Source organism: Cherax quadricarinatus, chromosome 5, assembly GCF_038502225.1.
Source record: "Cherax quadricarinatus isolate ZL_2023a chromosome 5, ASM3850222v1, whole genome shotgun sequence".
Classification (NCBI taxonomy): domain Eukaryota; kingdom Metazoa; phylum Arthropoda; class Malacostraca; order Decapoda; family Parastacidae; genus Cherax; species Cherax quadricarinatus.
The window spans coordinates 58,028,134-58,044,617 of NC_091296.1; the positions used below are offsets into that span (position 1 = coordinate 58,028,134).

General features: G+C 46.6%; 1 protein-coding gene across 1 annotated transcript in view; it reads right to left on the reverse strand.

Moving 5' to 3' along the window:
* Nmdar2 (NMDA receptor 2) overlaps positions 1-16,484 on the reverse strand; it is a 408,938-nt gene that overhangs the window by 134,722 nt on the left and 257,732 nt on the right. The window contains exons 5-6 of the mRNA XM_070102705.1: positions 10,850-10,998; positions 9,503-9,586 (exon numbers count right to left, since the gene is read on the reverse strand). Coding sequence (XP_069958806.1) covers positions 9,503-9,586; positions 10,850-10,998 — 233 coding nt within the window. The remainder of the gene's footprint in view (positions 1-9,502; positions 9,587-10,849; positions 10,999-16,484) is intronic.

Genomic DNA, 16,484 nt, shown 5'->3' on the forward strand with positions numbered 1-16,484 from the left:
GTCACTCAGTATCCCAGGCAGCAAGGTCACTCAGTATCGCAGGCAGTAAGGTCACTCAGTATCCCAGGCAGCAAAGTCACTCAGTATCCCAGGCAGCAAGGTCACTCAGTATCCCAGGCAGCAAGGTCACTCAGTATCCCAGGCAGCAAGGTCACTCAGTATCCCAGGCAGCAAGGTCACTCAGTATCCCAGGCAGGAAGGTCACTCAGTATCCCAGGCAGCAAGGTCACTCAGTATCTCAGGCAGCAAGGTCACTCAGTATGAAAGGTAGCAAGGTCACTCAGTATCCCAGGCAGTAAGGTCACTCAGTATCCCAGGCAGCAAGGTCACTCAGTATCCCAGGCAGCAAGGTCACTCAGTATCCCAGGCAGCAAGGTCACTCAGTATCCCAAGCAGCAAGGTCACTCAGTATCCCAGGCAGCAAGGTCACTCAGTATCCCAGGCAGCAAGGTCACTCAGTATCCCAGGCAGCAATGTCACTCAGTATCCCAGGCAGCAAGGTCACTCAGTATCCCAGGCAGCAAGGTCACTCAGTATCCCAGGCAGCAAGGTCACTCAGTATCCCAGGCAGCAAGGTCACTCAGTATCCCAGGCAGCAATGTCACTCAGTATCCCAGGCAGCAAGGTCACTCAGTATCCCAGGCAGCAAGGTCACTCAGTATCCCAAGGCAGCAAGGTCACTCAGTATCCCAGGCAGCAAGGTCACTCAGTATCCCAGGCAGCAAGGTCACTCAGTATCCCAGGCAGCAAGGTCACTCAGTATCCCAGGCAGCAAGGTCACTCAGTATCCCAAGGCAGCAAGGTGACTCAGTATCCCCCAAGGTCACTCAGTATCCCAGGCAGGTCACTCAGTATCCCAGGCAGCAAGGTCACTCAGTATCCCAGGCAGCAAGGTCACTCAGTATCCCAGGCAGCAAGGTCACTCAGTATCCCAGGCAGCAAGGTCACTCAGTATCCAGGTAGCAAGGTCACTCAGCAGGCAGCAATGTCACTCAGTATCCCAGGCAGCAAGGTCACTCAGTATCCCAGGCAGCAAGGTCACTCAGTATCCCAGGCAGCAAGGTCACTCAGTATCCCAGGCAGCAAGGTCACTCAGTATCCCAGGCAGCAAGGTCACTCAGTATGAAAGGTAGCAAGGTCACTCAGTATCCCAGGCAGCAAGGTCACTCAGTATCCCAGGCAGCAAGGTCACTCAGTATCCCAGGCAGTAAGGTCACTCAGTACCCCAGGCAGCAAGATCACTCAGTATCCCAAGCAGCAAGGTCACTCAGTATCCCAGGCAGCAAGGTCACTCAGTATCCCAAGCAGCAAGATCACTCAGTATCCCAGGCAGCAAGGTCACTCAGTATCGCAGGCAGTAAGGTCACTCAGTATCCCAGGCAGCAAAGTCACTCAGTATCCCAGGCAGCAAGGTCACTCAGTATCCCAGGCAGCAAGGTCACTCAGTATCCCAGGCAGCAAGGTCACTCAGTATCCCAGGCAGCAAGGTCACTCAGTATCCCAGGCAGGAAGGTCACTCAGTATCCCAGGCAGCAAGGTCACTCAGTATCCCAGGCAGCAAGGTCACTCAGTATGAAAGGTAGCAAGGTCACTCAGTATCCCAGGCAGCAAGGTCACTCAGTATCCCAGGCAGCAAGGTCACTCAGTATCCCAGGCAGCAAGGTCACTCAGTATCCCAGGCAGCAAGGTCACTCAGTATCCCAAGCAGCAAGGTCACTCAGTATCCCAGGCAGCAAGGTCACTCAGTATCCCAGGCAGCAAGGTCACTCAGTATCCCAGGCAGCAATGTCACTCAGTATCCCAGGCAGCAAGGTCACTCAGTATCCCAGGCAGCAAGGTCACTCAGTATCCCAGGCAGCAAGGTCACTCAGTATCCCAGGCAGCAAGGTCACTCAGTATCCCAGGCAGCAAGGTCACTCAGTATCCCAGGCAGCAAGGTCACTCAGTATCCCAGGCAGCAAGGTCACTCAGTATCCCAGGCAGCAAGGTCACTCAGTATCCCAGGCAGCAAGGTCACTCAGTATCCCAGGCAGCAAGGTCACTCAGTATCCCAGGCAGCAATGTCACTCAGTATCCCAGGCAGCAAGGTCACTCAGTATCCCAGGCAGCAAGGTCACTCAGTATCCCAGGCAGCAAGGTCACTCAGTATCCCAGGCAGCAAGGTCACTCAGTATCCCAGGCAGCAAGGTCACTCAGTATCCCAAGGTCACTCAGTATCCCAAGCAATGTCACTCAGTATCCCAGGCAGCAAGGTCACTCAGTATCCCAGGCAGCAAGGTCACTCAGTATCCCAGGCAGCAAGGTCACTCAGTATCCCAGGCAGCAAGGTCACTCAGTATCCCAGGCAGCAAGGTCACTCAGTATCCCAGGCAGCAAGGTCACTCAGTATCCCAGGCAGCAAGGTCACTCAGTATCCCAGGCAGCAAGGTCACTCAGTATCCTAGGCAGCAAGGTCACTCAGTATCCCAGGCAGCAAGGTCACTCAGTATCCCAGGCAGCAAGGTCACTCAGTATCCCAGGCAGCAAGGTCACTCAGTATCCAGGTAGCAAGGTCACTCAGTATCTCAGGCAGCAAGGTCACTCAGTATCCCAGGCAGCAAGGTCACTCAGTATCCAGGTAGCAAGGTCACTCAGTATCCCAGGCAGCAATGTCACTCAGTATCCCAGGCAGCAAGGTCACTCAGTATCCCAGGCAGCAAGGTCACTCAGTATCCCAGGCAGCAAGGTCACTCAGTATCCCAGGCAGCAAGGTCACTCAGTATCCCAGGCAGCAAGGTCACTCAGTATCCCAGGCAGCAAGGTCGCTCAGTATCCCAGGCAGCAAGGTCACTCAGTATCCCAGGCAGCAAGGTCACTCAGTATCCTAGGCAGCAAGGTCACTCAGTATCCCAGGCAGCAAGGTCACTCAGTATCCCAGGTAGCAAGGTCACTCAGTATCCCAGGCAGCAAGGTCACTCAGTATCCCAGGCAGCAATGTCACTCAGTATCCTAGGCAGCAAGGTCACTCAGTATCCCAGGCAGCAAGGTCACTCAGTATCCCAGGCAGCAAGGTCACTCAGTATCCCAGGCAGCAAGGTCACTCAGTATCCTAGGCAGCAAGGTCACTCAGTATCCCAGGCAGCAAGGTCACTCAGTATCCCAGGCAGCAAGGTCACTCAGTATCCCAGGCAGCAAGGTCACTCAGTATCCCAGGCAGCAAGGTCACTCAGTATCCCTGGCAGCAAGGTCACTCAGTATCCCAGGCAGCAAGGTCACTCAGTATCCCAGGCAGCAAGGTCACTCAGTATCCCAGGCAGCAAGGTCACTCAGTATCCCAGGCAGCAAGGTCACTCAGTATCCCAGGCAGCAAGGTCACTCAGTATCCCAGGCAGCAAGGTCACTCAGTATCCCAGGCAGCAAGGTCACTCAGTATCCCAGGCAGCAAGGTCACTCAGTATCCCAGGCAGCAAGGTCACTCAGTATCCCAGGCAGCAAGGTCACTCAGTATCCCAGGCAGCAAGGTCACTCAGTATCCCAGGCAGCAAGGTCACTCAGTATCCCAGGCAGCAAGGTCACTCAGCATCCCAGGCAGCAAGGTCACTCAGTATACCATACATTAAGATCACTTATTATTTTTACGTCAGTCAGCATCTATTGCTGAAACATTTTGTTACAGTTATGACTGTAACTGTCTCTTCAATGTTACAGTTATGACTCTAACTGTCTCTTCAATGTTACAGTTATGACTGTAACTGTCTCTTCAATGTTACAGTTATGACTCTAACTGTCTCTTCAATGTTACAGTTATGACTGTAACTGTCTCTTCAATGTTACAGTTATGACTGTAACTGTCTCTTCAATGTTACAGTTATGACTGTAACTGTCTCTTCAATGTTACAGTTATGACTGTAACTGTCTCTTCAATGTTACAGTTATGACTGTAACTGTCTCTTCAATGTTACAGTTATGACTGTAACTGTCTCTTCAATGTTACAGTTATGACTGTAACTTCAGGACTTTCACTCCTCCCTATTTATTTCGCATTACAGTAACCTCGGCTAACATCGGTCTTACTGGCTTCTGTTTCAGATTTTGTTGATGAACGGAAAAATACAGTAACCCAATCTCAACACAATTTACCACACCCTTGAAGTTAACTTCCAATCTAGCTAGATCTAGTTACGTTTTGCTAGGTTAGGTTACCAAACAAATAACTTCATACACACAGGACAAAATATAACTGAGATAGAAGCACATATACACTGCCTTAGGTCTGCTTGGAGGACTTTCCTCACCAGTTCTTAATGGCCCAGGAAGGACTCAAAGTTTACACTTACGATTTCTTAGCAAGTTGTTCACTGGTCAGGTAAAACGATGCTAGAATTGACCAAGAAGTTTTATACGTCAGTCTGTCAGGAGACGGAGAGCAACCACACGGGAATAACTGAAGTATATCAGGTATATTTATACGGTCAAAGTCAACTACACGGAGGCAACTTAAGAATAACGCGAGTATCTGTTTAGTTAGACTTGTATTGTAGACGATGCTCAGACGCAGGGTATATAAATGAAGTCTTTGAAAATCTCTCTCTCTCTCTCTCTCTCTCTCTTTCTCTCTCTCTCTTTCTCTCTCTCTCTTTCTCTCTCTCTCTTTCTCTCTCTCTCTTTCTCTCTCTCTCTTTCTCTCTCTCTCTCTTTCTCTCTCTCTCTCTAACCTCCCAATACGACATCAGTTCTGAAAGAAACAGCTAATATTTCCCCCCTGAAATCTCTATGGCTCAGCAAAACCGAACTGAAAAAGAGATTTCTTATCCAAAAACTTCTTTAAGATAACTCAAAGAGAGACAACTTTGGAGATGGAGACTCAGTCCAACTTTAAAGACGAAACTCTGAGTGACCACCACTACAAGTTGTCAGAGTTATCATCAGGAGGCGGCAGTGCTCGTTATCACTGTGTCAGTGAAAACTTCTTAATTGGCAGGCGGATAACAGGTACCACCAGGCTTTCCATATACGACAAACAGGCTTAAGTCGTTCTATACCACTTCTTTTATTCACGTGAGGCACTAAACCCGTGGGGAAACACTGAAGGGAGTGCAGCAAGCGGTATACCACAAATGTTTGTAAGCCTCCGGCCCCGGGGGAGTCAGGTCAACACTCTACGGTCCCCGTCCGCCCTCTTTCAACTTACTGAGACGACTGCTCTTTGAAGACTCTCATGTTAGAACAGTCTAACATAACCTACAGTGAACTGATTATTCATGTACTAGTTACAAGGTGCTAGTTACAAGATATTAGTTACAAGGTACTAGCTACAAGGTACTATCGACAAGGTACTAGCTACAAAATACTAGCCACAAGCTACTAGCTACAAGGTACGGGCCACAAGGTACTAGCCACAAGGTACTAGCTGCAAGGTATTAGTCACATGATATTAGCTGCAAAGTACTAGTCACAAGGTACTAGCTACAAGATACTAGCCACAAGATACTAGTTAAAAAGTATTAGCCACAAGGTATTAGCCACAAGGTACTAGCCACAAGGTACGAGCTACAAAGTACTAGCCACAAGGTACTAGCCGCAAGGTACTAGCCCCTAGGTACTAACAAGGTACTAGCCACAAGGTACTAACAAGGTACTAGCCACAAGGTACTAGCTACAAAGTATTAGCCACGAGGTGCTAGCAACAAGGTACTAGCTACAAGGTACTACCCACAAGGTACTAACAAGATACTAGCCACAGGTTACTAGCTACAAACTTTACTAAACGAATCCATAAATTCCTTATGAATGTCCAGTTATACATAGAACTTATGTGATTTGCAGGATGGTGGTGGTGTGGGGGTGAGCAAAGCTGTGTCACAGTGGCCTCTGAGACGGACAGGACACAGCACTGCTGTCTGTGGAACTTTCCCTTCAAAAGCTCTGTAGCGTACAGTGTTGAACCTGGCAATCCCAGGATCACGGTTTAAGTGCCTCCACTCTCCAAGGTAGTTTACATCTCCTCCTCCCCAAGGTAGCTTACATCTTCCCCCTCCCCAAGGTAGTTCACATCTCCTCCTCCCCAAGGTAGCTTACATCTTCCGTCTCCCCAAGGTAGTTTACCTCTTCCCCTCCCCAAGGTAGTTTACATCTTCCGTCTCCCCAAGGTAGTTTACCTCTTCCCCTCCCCAAGGTAGTTTACATCTTCCCCTCCCCAAGGTAGCTAACATCTTCCCCCTCCCCAAGGTAGTTTACATCTTCCGTCTCCCAAAGGTAGTTTACCTCTTCCCCTCCCCAAGGTAGTTTACCTCTTCCCCTCCCCAACGTAGCTTACATCTTCCCCCTCCCCAAGGTAGCTTACACTTCCCTCTCCCCAAAGTAACTCACAATTCCCCCTCCCCAAGGTAGATCACATCTCCCCCTCCCCAAGGTAGTTTACATCTTCCCCTCCCCAACGTAGCTTACATCTTCCCCCTCCCCCACGTAGCTTACATCTTCCCCCTCCACAAGGTAGCTTACATCTTCCCCCTACCCAAGGTAGCTTACATCTTCTCTCTCCTCAAGGTAGCTTACATCTTCCCCCTCCCCAAGGTAGCTTACATCTTCCCCCTCCCCAAGGTAGCTTACATCTTCCCCCTCCCCAAGGTAGCTTACATCTTCTCTCTCCTCAAGGTAGCTTACATCTTCCCACTCCGCCAGGTAGCTTACATCTTCCCCCTCCCCAAGGTAGCTTACATCTTCCCCCTCCCCAAGGTAGCTTACATCTTCTCTCTCCTCAAGGTAGCTTACACTTCCCTCTCCCCAAAGTAACTCACAATTCCCCCTCCCCAAGGTAGATCACATCTCCCCCTCCCCAAGGTAGCTTACATCACCCCCCTCCCCCAAACACTGCAGGTCACCCCTACCTCTCTTTCCCTCTATATCTCTATCTTCTATTTAAAAATCCAAATAATTTACCTGCAACGCTGTTTACCTGTTGGTAAATAATTATTGTTTTCCTGGGGATACCAGCGGACCTTCATTTTACAAAAATGTGAATTTTTTTCTCTTTATATTTGGCTAGCAATATCCCGTGGCTTCAAAGCCGCCTCCATTTTTATCTACTCATTCAATAGCGTCGAATATTTTCCCGGGCGACCTCAAAAGTTTAGCTCACAAGCCGGAATATTATTTTGAACCAGCGCAAAAATGGGTTTTGTGAACTTTTCGATGGCACATATATGTATATTATTGTTTGGGTGTTTGATTTTGTACTGGTGTGACTCAATAATAACATCAACACATTGAACTCGAAGTTGCTGAGCAAAAAATACAACTTTTATGTTCAACCAACAACGGTAGACGATCCGCCAGTGATTGAACTGAAAAGTGTTTGTTGTCTCTCACTCTAGTGTTGGTTACCATGAATGTTCTCTGCAAGGTTAGCTTCCCTCTCTCTCTCTCTCTCTCTCTCTCTCTCTCTCTCTCTCTCTCTCTCTCTCTCTCTCTCTCTCTCTCTCTCTCTCTCTCTCTCTCTCTCTCTCTCTCTCTCTCTCTCTGTCTCTCTCTCTGTCTCTCTCTCTCCCTCTCTCTTTTTTACACACAAAAGTTAAGGGTTCGTACCTTTTATTTGGAAGCTAAGAGCTGTTACCCACATGAGCTCATTTCAAAGCCTTTTTATTGTTATGGGACATACAAATATGGAACAGGATGAAGTTGTAGCCATCTGTAGCCCAGCGATTTCATTTAGTCAATTGACTTTATTTTTTTCTATGTTATTATGCTATGCAAACATGTTCCAGATTGGAGTCATCCTGGGATAAATGATCTCAGATGAAGTGATCTTCTTAAGGTTACAACCAATGAGCAGTTACTGTTTGCTGCCCGTCTTGTTGCATAGAAGTTCACTTCATAGTCAGTTTGGAGTCACATTTAACCCCCAAAGATATCAGCCTCATCCCCGGGTTCCAACACTCACCCATTCATTCTTACCACTGCTCCAGCAATACCATCATGGTGGATAGAGACCATCATCATTTGTGTTTTCTCACAAGTAAATATAACTTGCCATGGTTTTTCCAGGGTTGATATAACTGTAAGATGGTAATTGATGTAACTAAGAACAGCTGGCATTTCCTCTCTTTTTGTTTTTTATTCGCCAGTATTCTCCCGGCCCGGGTCTTTTCCAATAGTGGTGACCCGGCCTTTGCTCCCTATCTGGGGAGTGTCTCGAGACCTAAGTCTCCCATGGGAGGAGGTACAAGTACCCCCTCATCTTTGGGACCAAGTGTCCCCAGGCCTAGCCACAGTCCCCGCCCTCACGGGGCTCGCAGGGAGATGCTAGGCCTCTGGTCTGCCATCTGTCCCGCCCCACAAAGGGGCTCGTGGGGATGGCAGTCTTGTGAGCTGCAGGTGGTAGCAAGCTCAGGCCATTTTTTTCTCTCTTGGATAAGTAAATGTCAGAGTAGTCATCTGCATATGCTTGGGATTTTGGGATGAATGGAAGGTCATTGAAGTAGACATTCCGTAACAATGGCCCTAGCACACTTCCCTATGGCAAACTTGCACTAATAGAGTGTCTTGTTGACTCTGTCCCTCTGAGAACTACACTTAGAGATCTGATTTCAATCGCTGAGGAGGCATAGTGCAGAGCCAGCGACTCCTATTGCTTCCAGTTTTGCAAAGAGGCCCTGGTGCCGCCATACACTGTCAAAAGCACCAGTAATGTTTAGTGATACTACACAGCTGACCTTGGACTCATCCAGTGGCTGGTGCCACGTAGTGGACAGGTTTAACTCCGTTCTTCTCCCCCCCTCCCATTCTTTGCTCTCTCATTCTCTGTTCTTTTTCTTCCATGCTACTTTCTGCCACTACCAACATATCTTTCTTCTACATATTACACACTAATTAATGTATATATTTTTAGCAATGGGTGGAGGAGTATATCTCAGTGTGTATACTCTTAAAGTATATTTTAATCCATACAGTGGAAACTGAAATATCTTTGACTCCTGGTGTACATGTTACACGTACTCCTAATGACCTTCCTATAGTCGATTGGCCTGAAACCTAATGAACCAACAAATCTAAATGAGCATTATTAGAATATACATTGAGAGTGTGAACTAGTTACAGTGTACCTGCGTAATAAACACTAGGAGTGTTAGTAAAATGCTCAGCAGGTGTGACTAAAGGTCACTATAACTTCGTGGTGGGTTTATATATGAGGTTTAAAGCCGATCGACTACGCGCGGGGGCATTAAGGTTGTATGTTACCTGTGCATCAGCAGTCAAGAAGCTGGTGTCAGGGGTAACTTAGTTATACCGAGAGAGGAGAAGTTGATGTCAGGGGTAACTTAGTTATCCTGAGAGAGGAGAAGCTGGTGTCAGGGGTAACTTAGTTATCCTGAGAGAGGAGAAGCTGGTGTCGGGTAACTTAGTTATCCTGAGAGAGGAGAAGCTGGTGTCAGGCTAACTTAGTCACCCTGAGAGAGGAGACATTGGTGTCAGAGGTAACTTAGTTATACCGAGAGAGGAGAAGCTAGTGTCAGGGGTAACTCACCTAACATACCCACGGGAAACTCCTGGGGAGCCTCGGACAGAGTCTGGATAACGCTCTGAGTGACGATCCATAAGTAGTTGGTGCCTGTTGGTGAAGATTATTATTATTATTATTATTATTATTATTATTATTATTATTATTATTATTATTATTATTATTATTATTATTATTATTATTATTATTATAAGGGAATCAATAACCTTGTTACATCCATGAAGCTCTTAGGAGAAGGGAAGTTAATATAGTCTGATTCTGGGACTTAGTCTGCGCCAAGGGCCCAGAATTATAGGATGGTGAGAGATAGTCCAGGGAGAGCTGTACCCCGGACCACCCTTACATGAGGAGCTAGGTATCTAGGGAGAGAATGGTATCTAGAGAGGAGACAGGTACTTACGAGTGACAGGTATCTAGGGAAGAAAAGGGTACCTAGGAAGGAGATAAGAAAGCAGAGAGCAGATAGGAACCTAGGGAGAGATAGGTATCTAGGAAATATAAACACATATGCAGTATAATGTGATCCTTTATTGACAACGTTTCGCCCACACAGTGTGCTTTATCAAGTCACAAACAGATCTACCTGGGTGGAAAGTACGTGAGTATTTATCGTTAGGTTCAGAATGCTGAGGTCAGGTGGAGAATGCTGCATCTGATGATGTACCGAGTGGGGTTATACAGTCTAAAATCTTGGGTAGCTTGGAAGGGAGATTAGATAAGTATATGAGTAGACCTTCTGAAGTGTTTCTCCATTTATGTTCTTATGTGGGATAGCGATGAAGAAGTTTCTTGACAAGTGGTTCAGCTATGTTATAGAAGCCATTGTTCTGGTTGAAGTTGTTGGATATAGAGATAACCGAAGAATCCTGGAATCATCACTTATCTCTATATCTAACAACTTAACCAGAACAACGGCTTATATCTATAACATAGCTGAACCACTTGCCAAGAAACTTCTTCATCGCTATCCCACATAAGAACATAAATGGAGGAACACTGCAGAAGGTCTACTCATATACTTATCCAATCTCCCTTCCAAGCTACCCAAGATTTTAGACTGAATAACCCCACTCGGTACATCATCAGTTGCAGCATTCTCCACCTGACCTCAGCATTCTGAACCTGACTATAAATACTCACGTACCTTCCACCTGTTTGTGACTTGATAAAGCCCACTGTGTGGGCGAAACGTTGTCAATAAAGGGTCACAGTATACTGCATATGTGTTTATATTTCCATTCTGTCGGTATTTTATAGCATTTATTTCCAGGTATGTAGGGAAGACATGGGTACCTAGGAAGGAGACAGGAACCTAGGGAGGAGTTAGGTGCCCAGGTAGGAGGACACACTCACCTGTCAGGCCTAGTTTGGCAGCCTTGGCGAGGATGGAGGCAGCCTCCGAGCGGGTGCAGTACAGGAAGAGGATTCTGGCCTCAGAACTCACTAACTGCAGGAGATCACTCTCTACGTTGCCCACTCTTACTGTGTTGGTGATGGTGAACCTGTGGTGAAGAGCAGTGTTGGTGAACACTGGTGAACACTGTGGTGTTCCAGAGATGGGACACAACAGCAAGGGGTCACAGTTGGAAGTTGAAGACTCAGATGAACCACACGGATGTTAGGATGTATTTTTTCAGCCAAAAAATTGTCAGGAAGTGGAATAGTCTCTGAAGTGATGTAGTGGAGGCAGAATCCATACATAGGTTTAAAAAGAGGCATGATAAAGCTCATGGGGCGGGAAGAGTGACCTAGTGAAGAGGGGGTGGGGCAGGCGCTGTGAATCAACCCCTGCAACCACAACGAGGATAGTACTGTGTTCACCACGGTGATAAACACAAGGCTGTCAAATGAGCTGAGGTAGATAACAGCTCTTAGCTTGTAAATAAAGTTAGGATGCTGTAAAACCCTCGTGCATAGAGAGAGAGAGAGAGAGAGAGAGAGAGAGAGAGAGAGAGAGAGAGAGAGAGAGAGAGAGAGAGAGAGAGAGAGAGAGAGAGAGAGAGAGAGAGAGAGAGAGAGAGAGAGAGAGAGCAAGCAGCTACAAATAACAAAGGAATAATTCAATTCTTCAAGCAGAAGAGTTGAGCCACAAAACTCTGACAACAGTAGAATATTTTCCCTCCTGAGAGAGATTTTCAGAGAGGAAAAACCCTGAGGAATAATATTACTTTTTATAAGTCACTTAGAAGCTTCAAGCTTAGTATTGAAGCCACCTAGGAGGCTTGAAGCTTAATATTGAAGCCACCTAGGAGGCTTGAAGCTTAGTATTGAAGCCACCTAGGAGGCTTGAAGCTTAGTATTGAAGCCACCTAGGAGGCTTGAAGCTTAGTATTGAAGCCACCTAAGAAGCTTCAAGCTTAGTATTGAAGCCACCTAGGAGGCTTGAAGCTTAGTATTGAAGTCACCTAGGAGGCTTGAAGCTTAGTACTGAAGCCACCTAGGAAGCTTGAAGATTAGTATTGAAGGCACCTACGAGGCATGAAGCTTAGTATTGAAGCCACCTAGGAGGCTTGAAGCTTAGTATTGAAACCACCTAGGAAGCTTGAAGCTTAGTATTGAGGCCATCTAGGAGGCTTGAAGCTTAGTATTGAAGCCACCTAGGAAGCTTGAAGCTTAGTATTGAGGCCACCTAGGAGGCTTGAAGCTTAGTATTGAAGCCACCGAGGATGCTTGAAGCTTAGTATTGAAGCCACTTAGGAAGCTTGAAGCTTAGTATTGAAGCCACCGAGGATGCTTGAAGCTTAGTATTGAAGCCACCTAGGAGGCTTGAAGCTTAGTATTAAAGCCACCTAGGAGGCTTGAAGCATATTATTGAAGCCACCTAGGAAGCTTGAAGATTAGTAATGAAGCCACCTAGAAGGCTTGAAGCTTAGTATTGATGCCACCTAGGAGGGCTTGAAGCTTAGTATTGAAGCCAACTAGGAAGCTTGAAGCTTAGTATTGAAGCCAACTAGGAAGCTTGAAGCTTAGTATTGAATCCACCTAGGAGACTTGAAGCTTAGTATTGAAGTCACCTAGGAGACTTGAAGCTTAGTATTGAAGCCACCTAGGAGGCTTCAAGCTTATTATTGAAGCCACCTAGGAGACCTGAAGCTTAGTATTGAAGCCACCTAGGAAGCTTGAAGCTTAGTATTTAAACCACCTATGAGGCTTGAAGCTTAGTATTGAAGCCACCTAGGAGGCTTGAAGCTTAGTATTGAAGCCACATAGGAGGCTTGAAGCTTAGTATTGGAGCCACAAAGGAGGCTTGAAGCTTAGTATTGAAGCCACCTAGGAGGCTTGAAGCTTAGTACTGAAGCCACCTAGGAGGCTTGAAGCTTAGTATTGAAGCCACCTAAGAAGCTTGAAGCTTAGTATTGAAGCCACCTAGGAGGCTTGAAGCTTAGTATTGAAGTCACCTAGGAGGCTTGAAGCTTAGTATTGAAGTCACCTAGGAGTCTTGAAGCTTAGTATTGAAGCCACCTAGGAAGCTTGAAGCTTAGCATTGAAGGCACCTACGAGGTTTGAGCTTAGTATTGAAGCCACCTAGGAGGCTTGAAGCTTAGTATTGAAGCCACATAGGAAGCTTGAAGCTTAGTATTGAAGCCACCTAGGAGGCTTGAAGCTTAGTATTGAAGCCACATAGGAAGCTTGAAGCTTAGTACTGAAGCCACCTAGGAGGCTTGAAGCTTAGTATTGAAGCCACCTAGGAGGCTTGAAGCTTAGTATTGAAGCCACCGAGGAGGCTTGAAGCTTAGTATTGAAGCCACCGAGGAGGCTTGAAGCTTAGTATTGAAGCCACCTAGGAGGCTTGAAGCTTAGTATTGAAGCCACCGAGGAGGCTTGAAGCTTAGTATTGAAGCCACCTAGGAGGCTTGAAGCTTAGTATTGAAGGCACCGAGGAGGCTTGAAGCTTAGTATTGAAGCCACATAGGAGGCTTGAAGCTTAGTATTGAAGCCACATAGGAGGCTTAAAGCTTAGTATTGAAGCCACTTAGGAGGCTTGAAGCTTAGTATTGAAGCCACCTAGGAGGCTTGAAGTTTAGTACTGAAGCCACCTAGGAAGCTTGAAGCTTAGTATTGAAGCCACCTAGGAGGCTTGAAGCTTATTATTGAAGCCAACTAGGAGCCTTGAAGCTTAGTATTGAAGCCACCTAGGAGGCTTGAAGCTTAGTATTGAAGCCATTTAGGAGGCTTGAAGTTTAGTGTTGAAGCCACCTAGGAAGCTTGAAGTTTAGTATTGAAGCCACCTAGGAGGCTTGAAGCTTAGTATTGAAGCCACCTAGGAGGCTTGAAGCTTAGTATTGAAGCCACCTAGGAGGCTTGAAGCTTAGTATTGAAGCCACCTAGGAGGCTTGAAGCTTAGTATTGAAGCCACCTAGGAGGCTTGAAGCTTAGTATTGAAGCCACCTAGGAGGCTTGAAGATTAGTAATGAAGCCACCTAGGAGGCTTGAAGCTTAGTATTGATGCCACCTAGGAGGGCTTGAAGCTTAGTATTGAAGCCAACTAGGAAGCTTGAAGCTTAGTATTGAAGCCAACTAGGAAGCTCGAAGCTTAGTATTGAATCCACCTAGGAGACTTGAAGCTTAGTATTGAAGTCACCTAGGAGACTTGAAGCTTAGTATTGAAGCCACCTAGGAGGCTTCAAGCTTATTATTGAAGCCACCTAGGAGACCTGAAGCTTAGTATTGAAGCCACCTAGGAAGCTTGAAGCTTAGTATTTAAACCACCTATGAGGCTTGAAGCTTAGTATTGAAGCCACCTAGGAGGCTTGAAGCTTAGTATTGAAGCCACATAGGAGGCTTGAAGTTTAGTATTGGAGCCACAAAGGAGGCTTGAAGCTTAGTATTGAAGCCACCTAGGAGGCTTGAAGCTTAGTACTGAAGCCACCTAGGAGGCTTGAAGCTTAGTATTGAAGCCACCTAAGAAGCTTGAAGCTTAGTATTGAAGCCACCTAGGAGGCTTGAAGCTTAGTATTGAAGTCACCTAGGAGGCTTGAAGCTTAGTATTGAAGTCACCTAGGAGTCTTGAAGCTTAGTATTGAAGCCACCTAGGAAGCTTGAAGCTTAGCATTGAAGGCACCTACGAGGTTTGAGCTTAGTATTGAAGCCACCTAGGAGGCTTGAAGCTTAGTATTGAAGCCACATAGGAAGCTTGAAGCTTAGTATTGAAGCCACCTAGGAGGCTTGAAGCTTAGTATTGAAGCCACATAGGAAGCTTGAAGCTTAGTACTGAAGCCACCTAGGAGGCTTGAAGCTTAGTATTGAAGCCACCTAGGAGGCTTGAAGCTTAGTATTGAAGCCACCGAGGAGGCTTGAAGCTTAGTATTGAAGCCACCGAGGAGGCTTGAAGCTTAGTATTGAAGCCACCTAGGAGGCTTGAAGCTTAGTATTGAAGCCACCGAGGAGGCTTGAAGCTTAGTATTGAAGCCACCGAGGAGGCTTGAAGCTTAGTATTGAAGCCACCGAGGAGGCTTGAAGCTTAGTATTGAAGCCACATAGGAGGCTTGAAGCTTAGTATTGAAGCCACATAGGAGGCTTAAAGCTTAGTATTGAAGCCACTTAGGAGGCTTGAAGCTTAGTATTGAAGCCACCTAGGAGGCTTGAAGTTTAGTACTGAAGCCACCTAGGAAGCTTGAAGCTTAGTATTGAAGCCACCTAGGAGGCTTGAAGCTTATTATTGAAGCCAACTAGGAGCCTTGAAGCTTAGTATTGAAGCCACCTAGGAGGCTTGAAGCTTAGTATTGAAGCCATTTAGGAGGCTTGAAGTTTAGTGTTGAAGCCACCTAGGAAGCTTGAAGTTTAGTATTGAAGCCACCTAGGAGGCTTGAAGCTTAGTATTGAAGCCACCTAGGAGGCTTGAAGCTTAGTATTGAAGCCACCTAGGAGGCTTGAAGCTTAGTATTGAAGCCACCTAGGAGGCTTGAAGCTTAGTATTGAAGCCACCTAGGAGGCTTGAAGCTTAGTATTGAAGCCACCTAGGAGGCTTGAAGCTTAGTATTGAAGCCACCTAGGAGGCTTGAAGCTTAGTATTGAAGCCACCTAGGAGGCTTGAAGCTTAGTATTGAAGCCACCTAGGAGACTTTTAGCTTAGTATTGAAGCCACCTAGGAGGCTTGAAGCTTAGTATTGAAGCCACCTAGGAGGCTTGAAGCTTAGTATTGAAGCCACCTAGGAGGCTTGAAGCTTAGTATTGAAGCCACCTAGGAGGCTTGAAGCTTAGTATTGAAGCCACCTAGGAGGCTTGAAGCTTAGTATTGAAGCCACCTAGGAGGCTTGAAGCTTAGTATTGAAGCCACCTAGGAGGCTTGAAGCTTAGTGTTGAAGCCACCTAGGAGGCTTGAAGCTTAGTGTTGAAGCCACCTAGGAGGCTTGAAGCTTAGTATTGAAGCCACCTAGGAGGCTTGAAGCTTAGTATTGAAGCCACCTAGGAGGCTTGAAGCTTAGTATTGAAGCCACCTAGGAGGCTTGAAGCTTAGTATTGAAGCCACCTAGGAGGCTTGAAGCTTAGTATTGAAGCCACCTAGGAGGCTTGAAGCTTAGTATTGAAGCCACCTAGGAGGCTTGAAGCTTAGTATTGAAGCCACCTAGGAGGCTTGAAGCTTAGTATTGAAGCCACCTAGGAGGCTTGAAGCTTAGTATTGAAGCCACCTAGGAGGCTTGAAGCTTAGTATTGAAGCCACCTAAAAGGCTTGAAGCTTAGTATTGAAGCCACCTAGGAGGCTTGAAGCTTAGTATTGAAGCCACCTAGGAGGCTTGAAGCTTAGTATTGAAGCCACCTAGGAGGCTTGAAGCTTAGTATTGAAGCCACCTAGGAGGCTTGAAGCTTAGTGTTGAAGCCACCTAGGAGGCTTGAAGCTTAGTGTTGAAGCCACCTAGGAGGCTTGAAGCTTAGTATTGAAGCCACCTAGGAGGCTTGAAGCTTAGTATTGAAGCCACCTAGGAGGCTTGAAGCTTAGTATTGAAGCCACCTAGGAGGCTTGAAGCTTAGTATTGAAGCCACCTAGGAG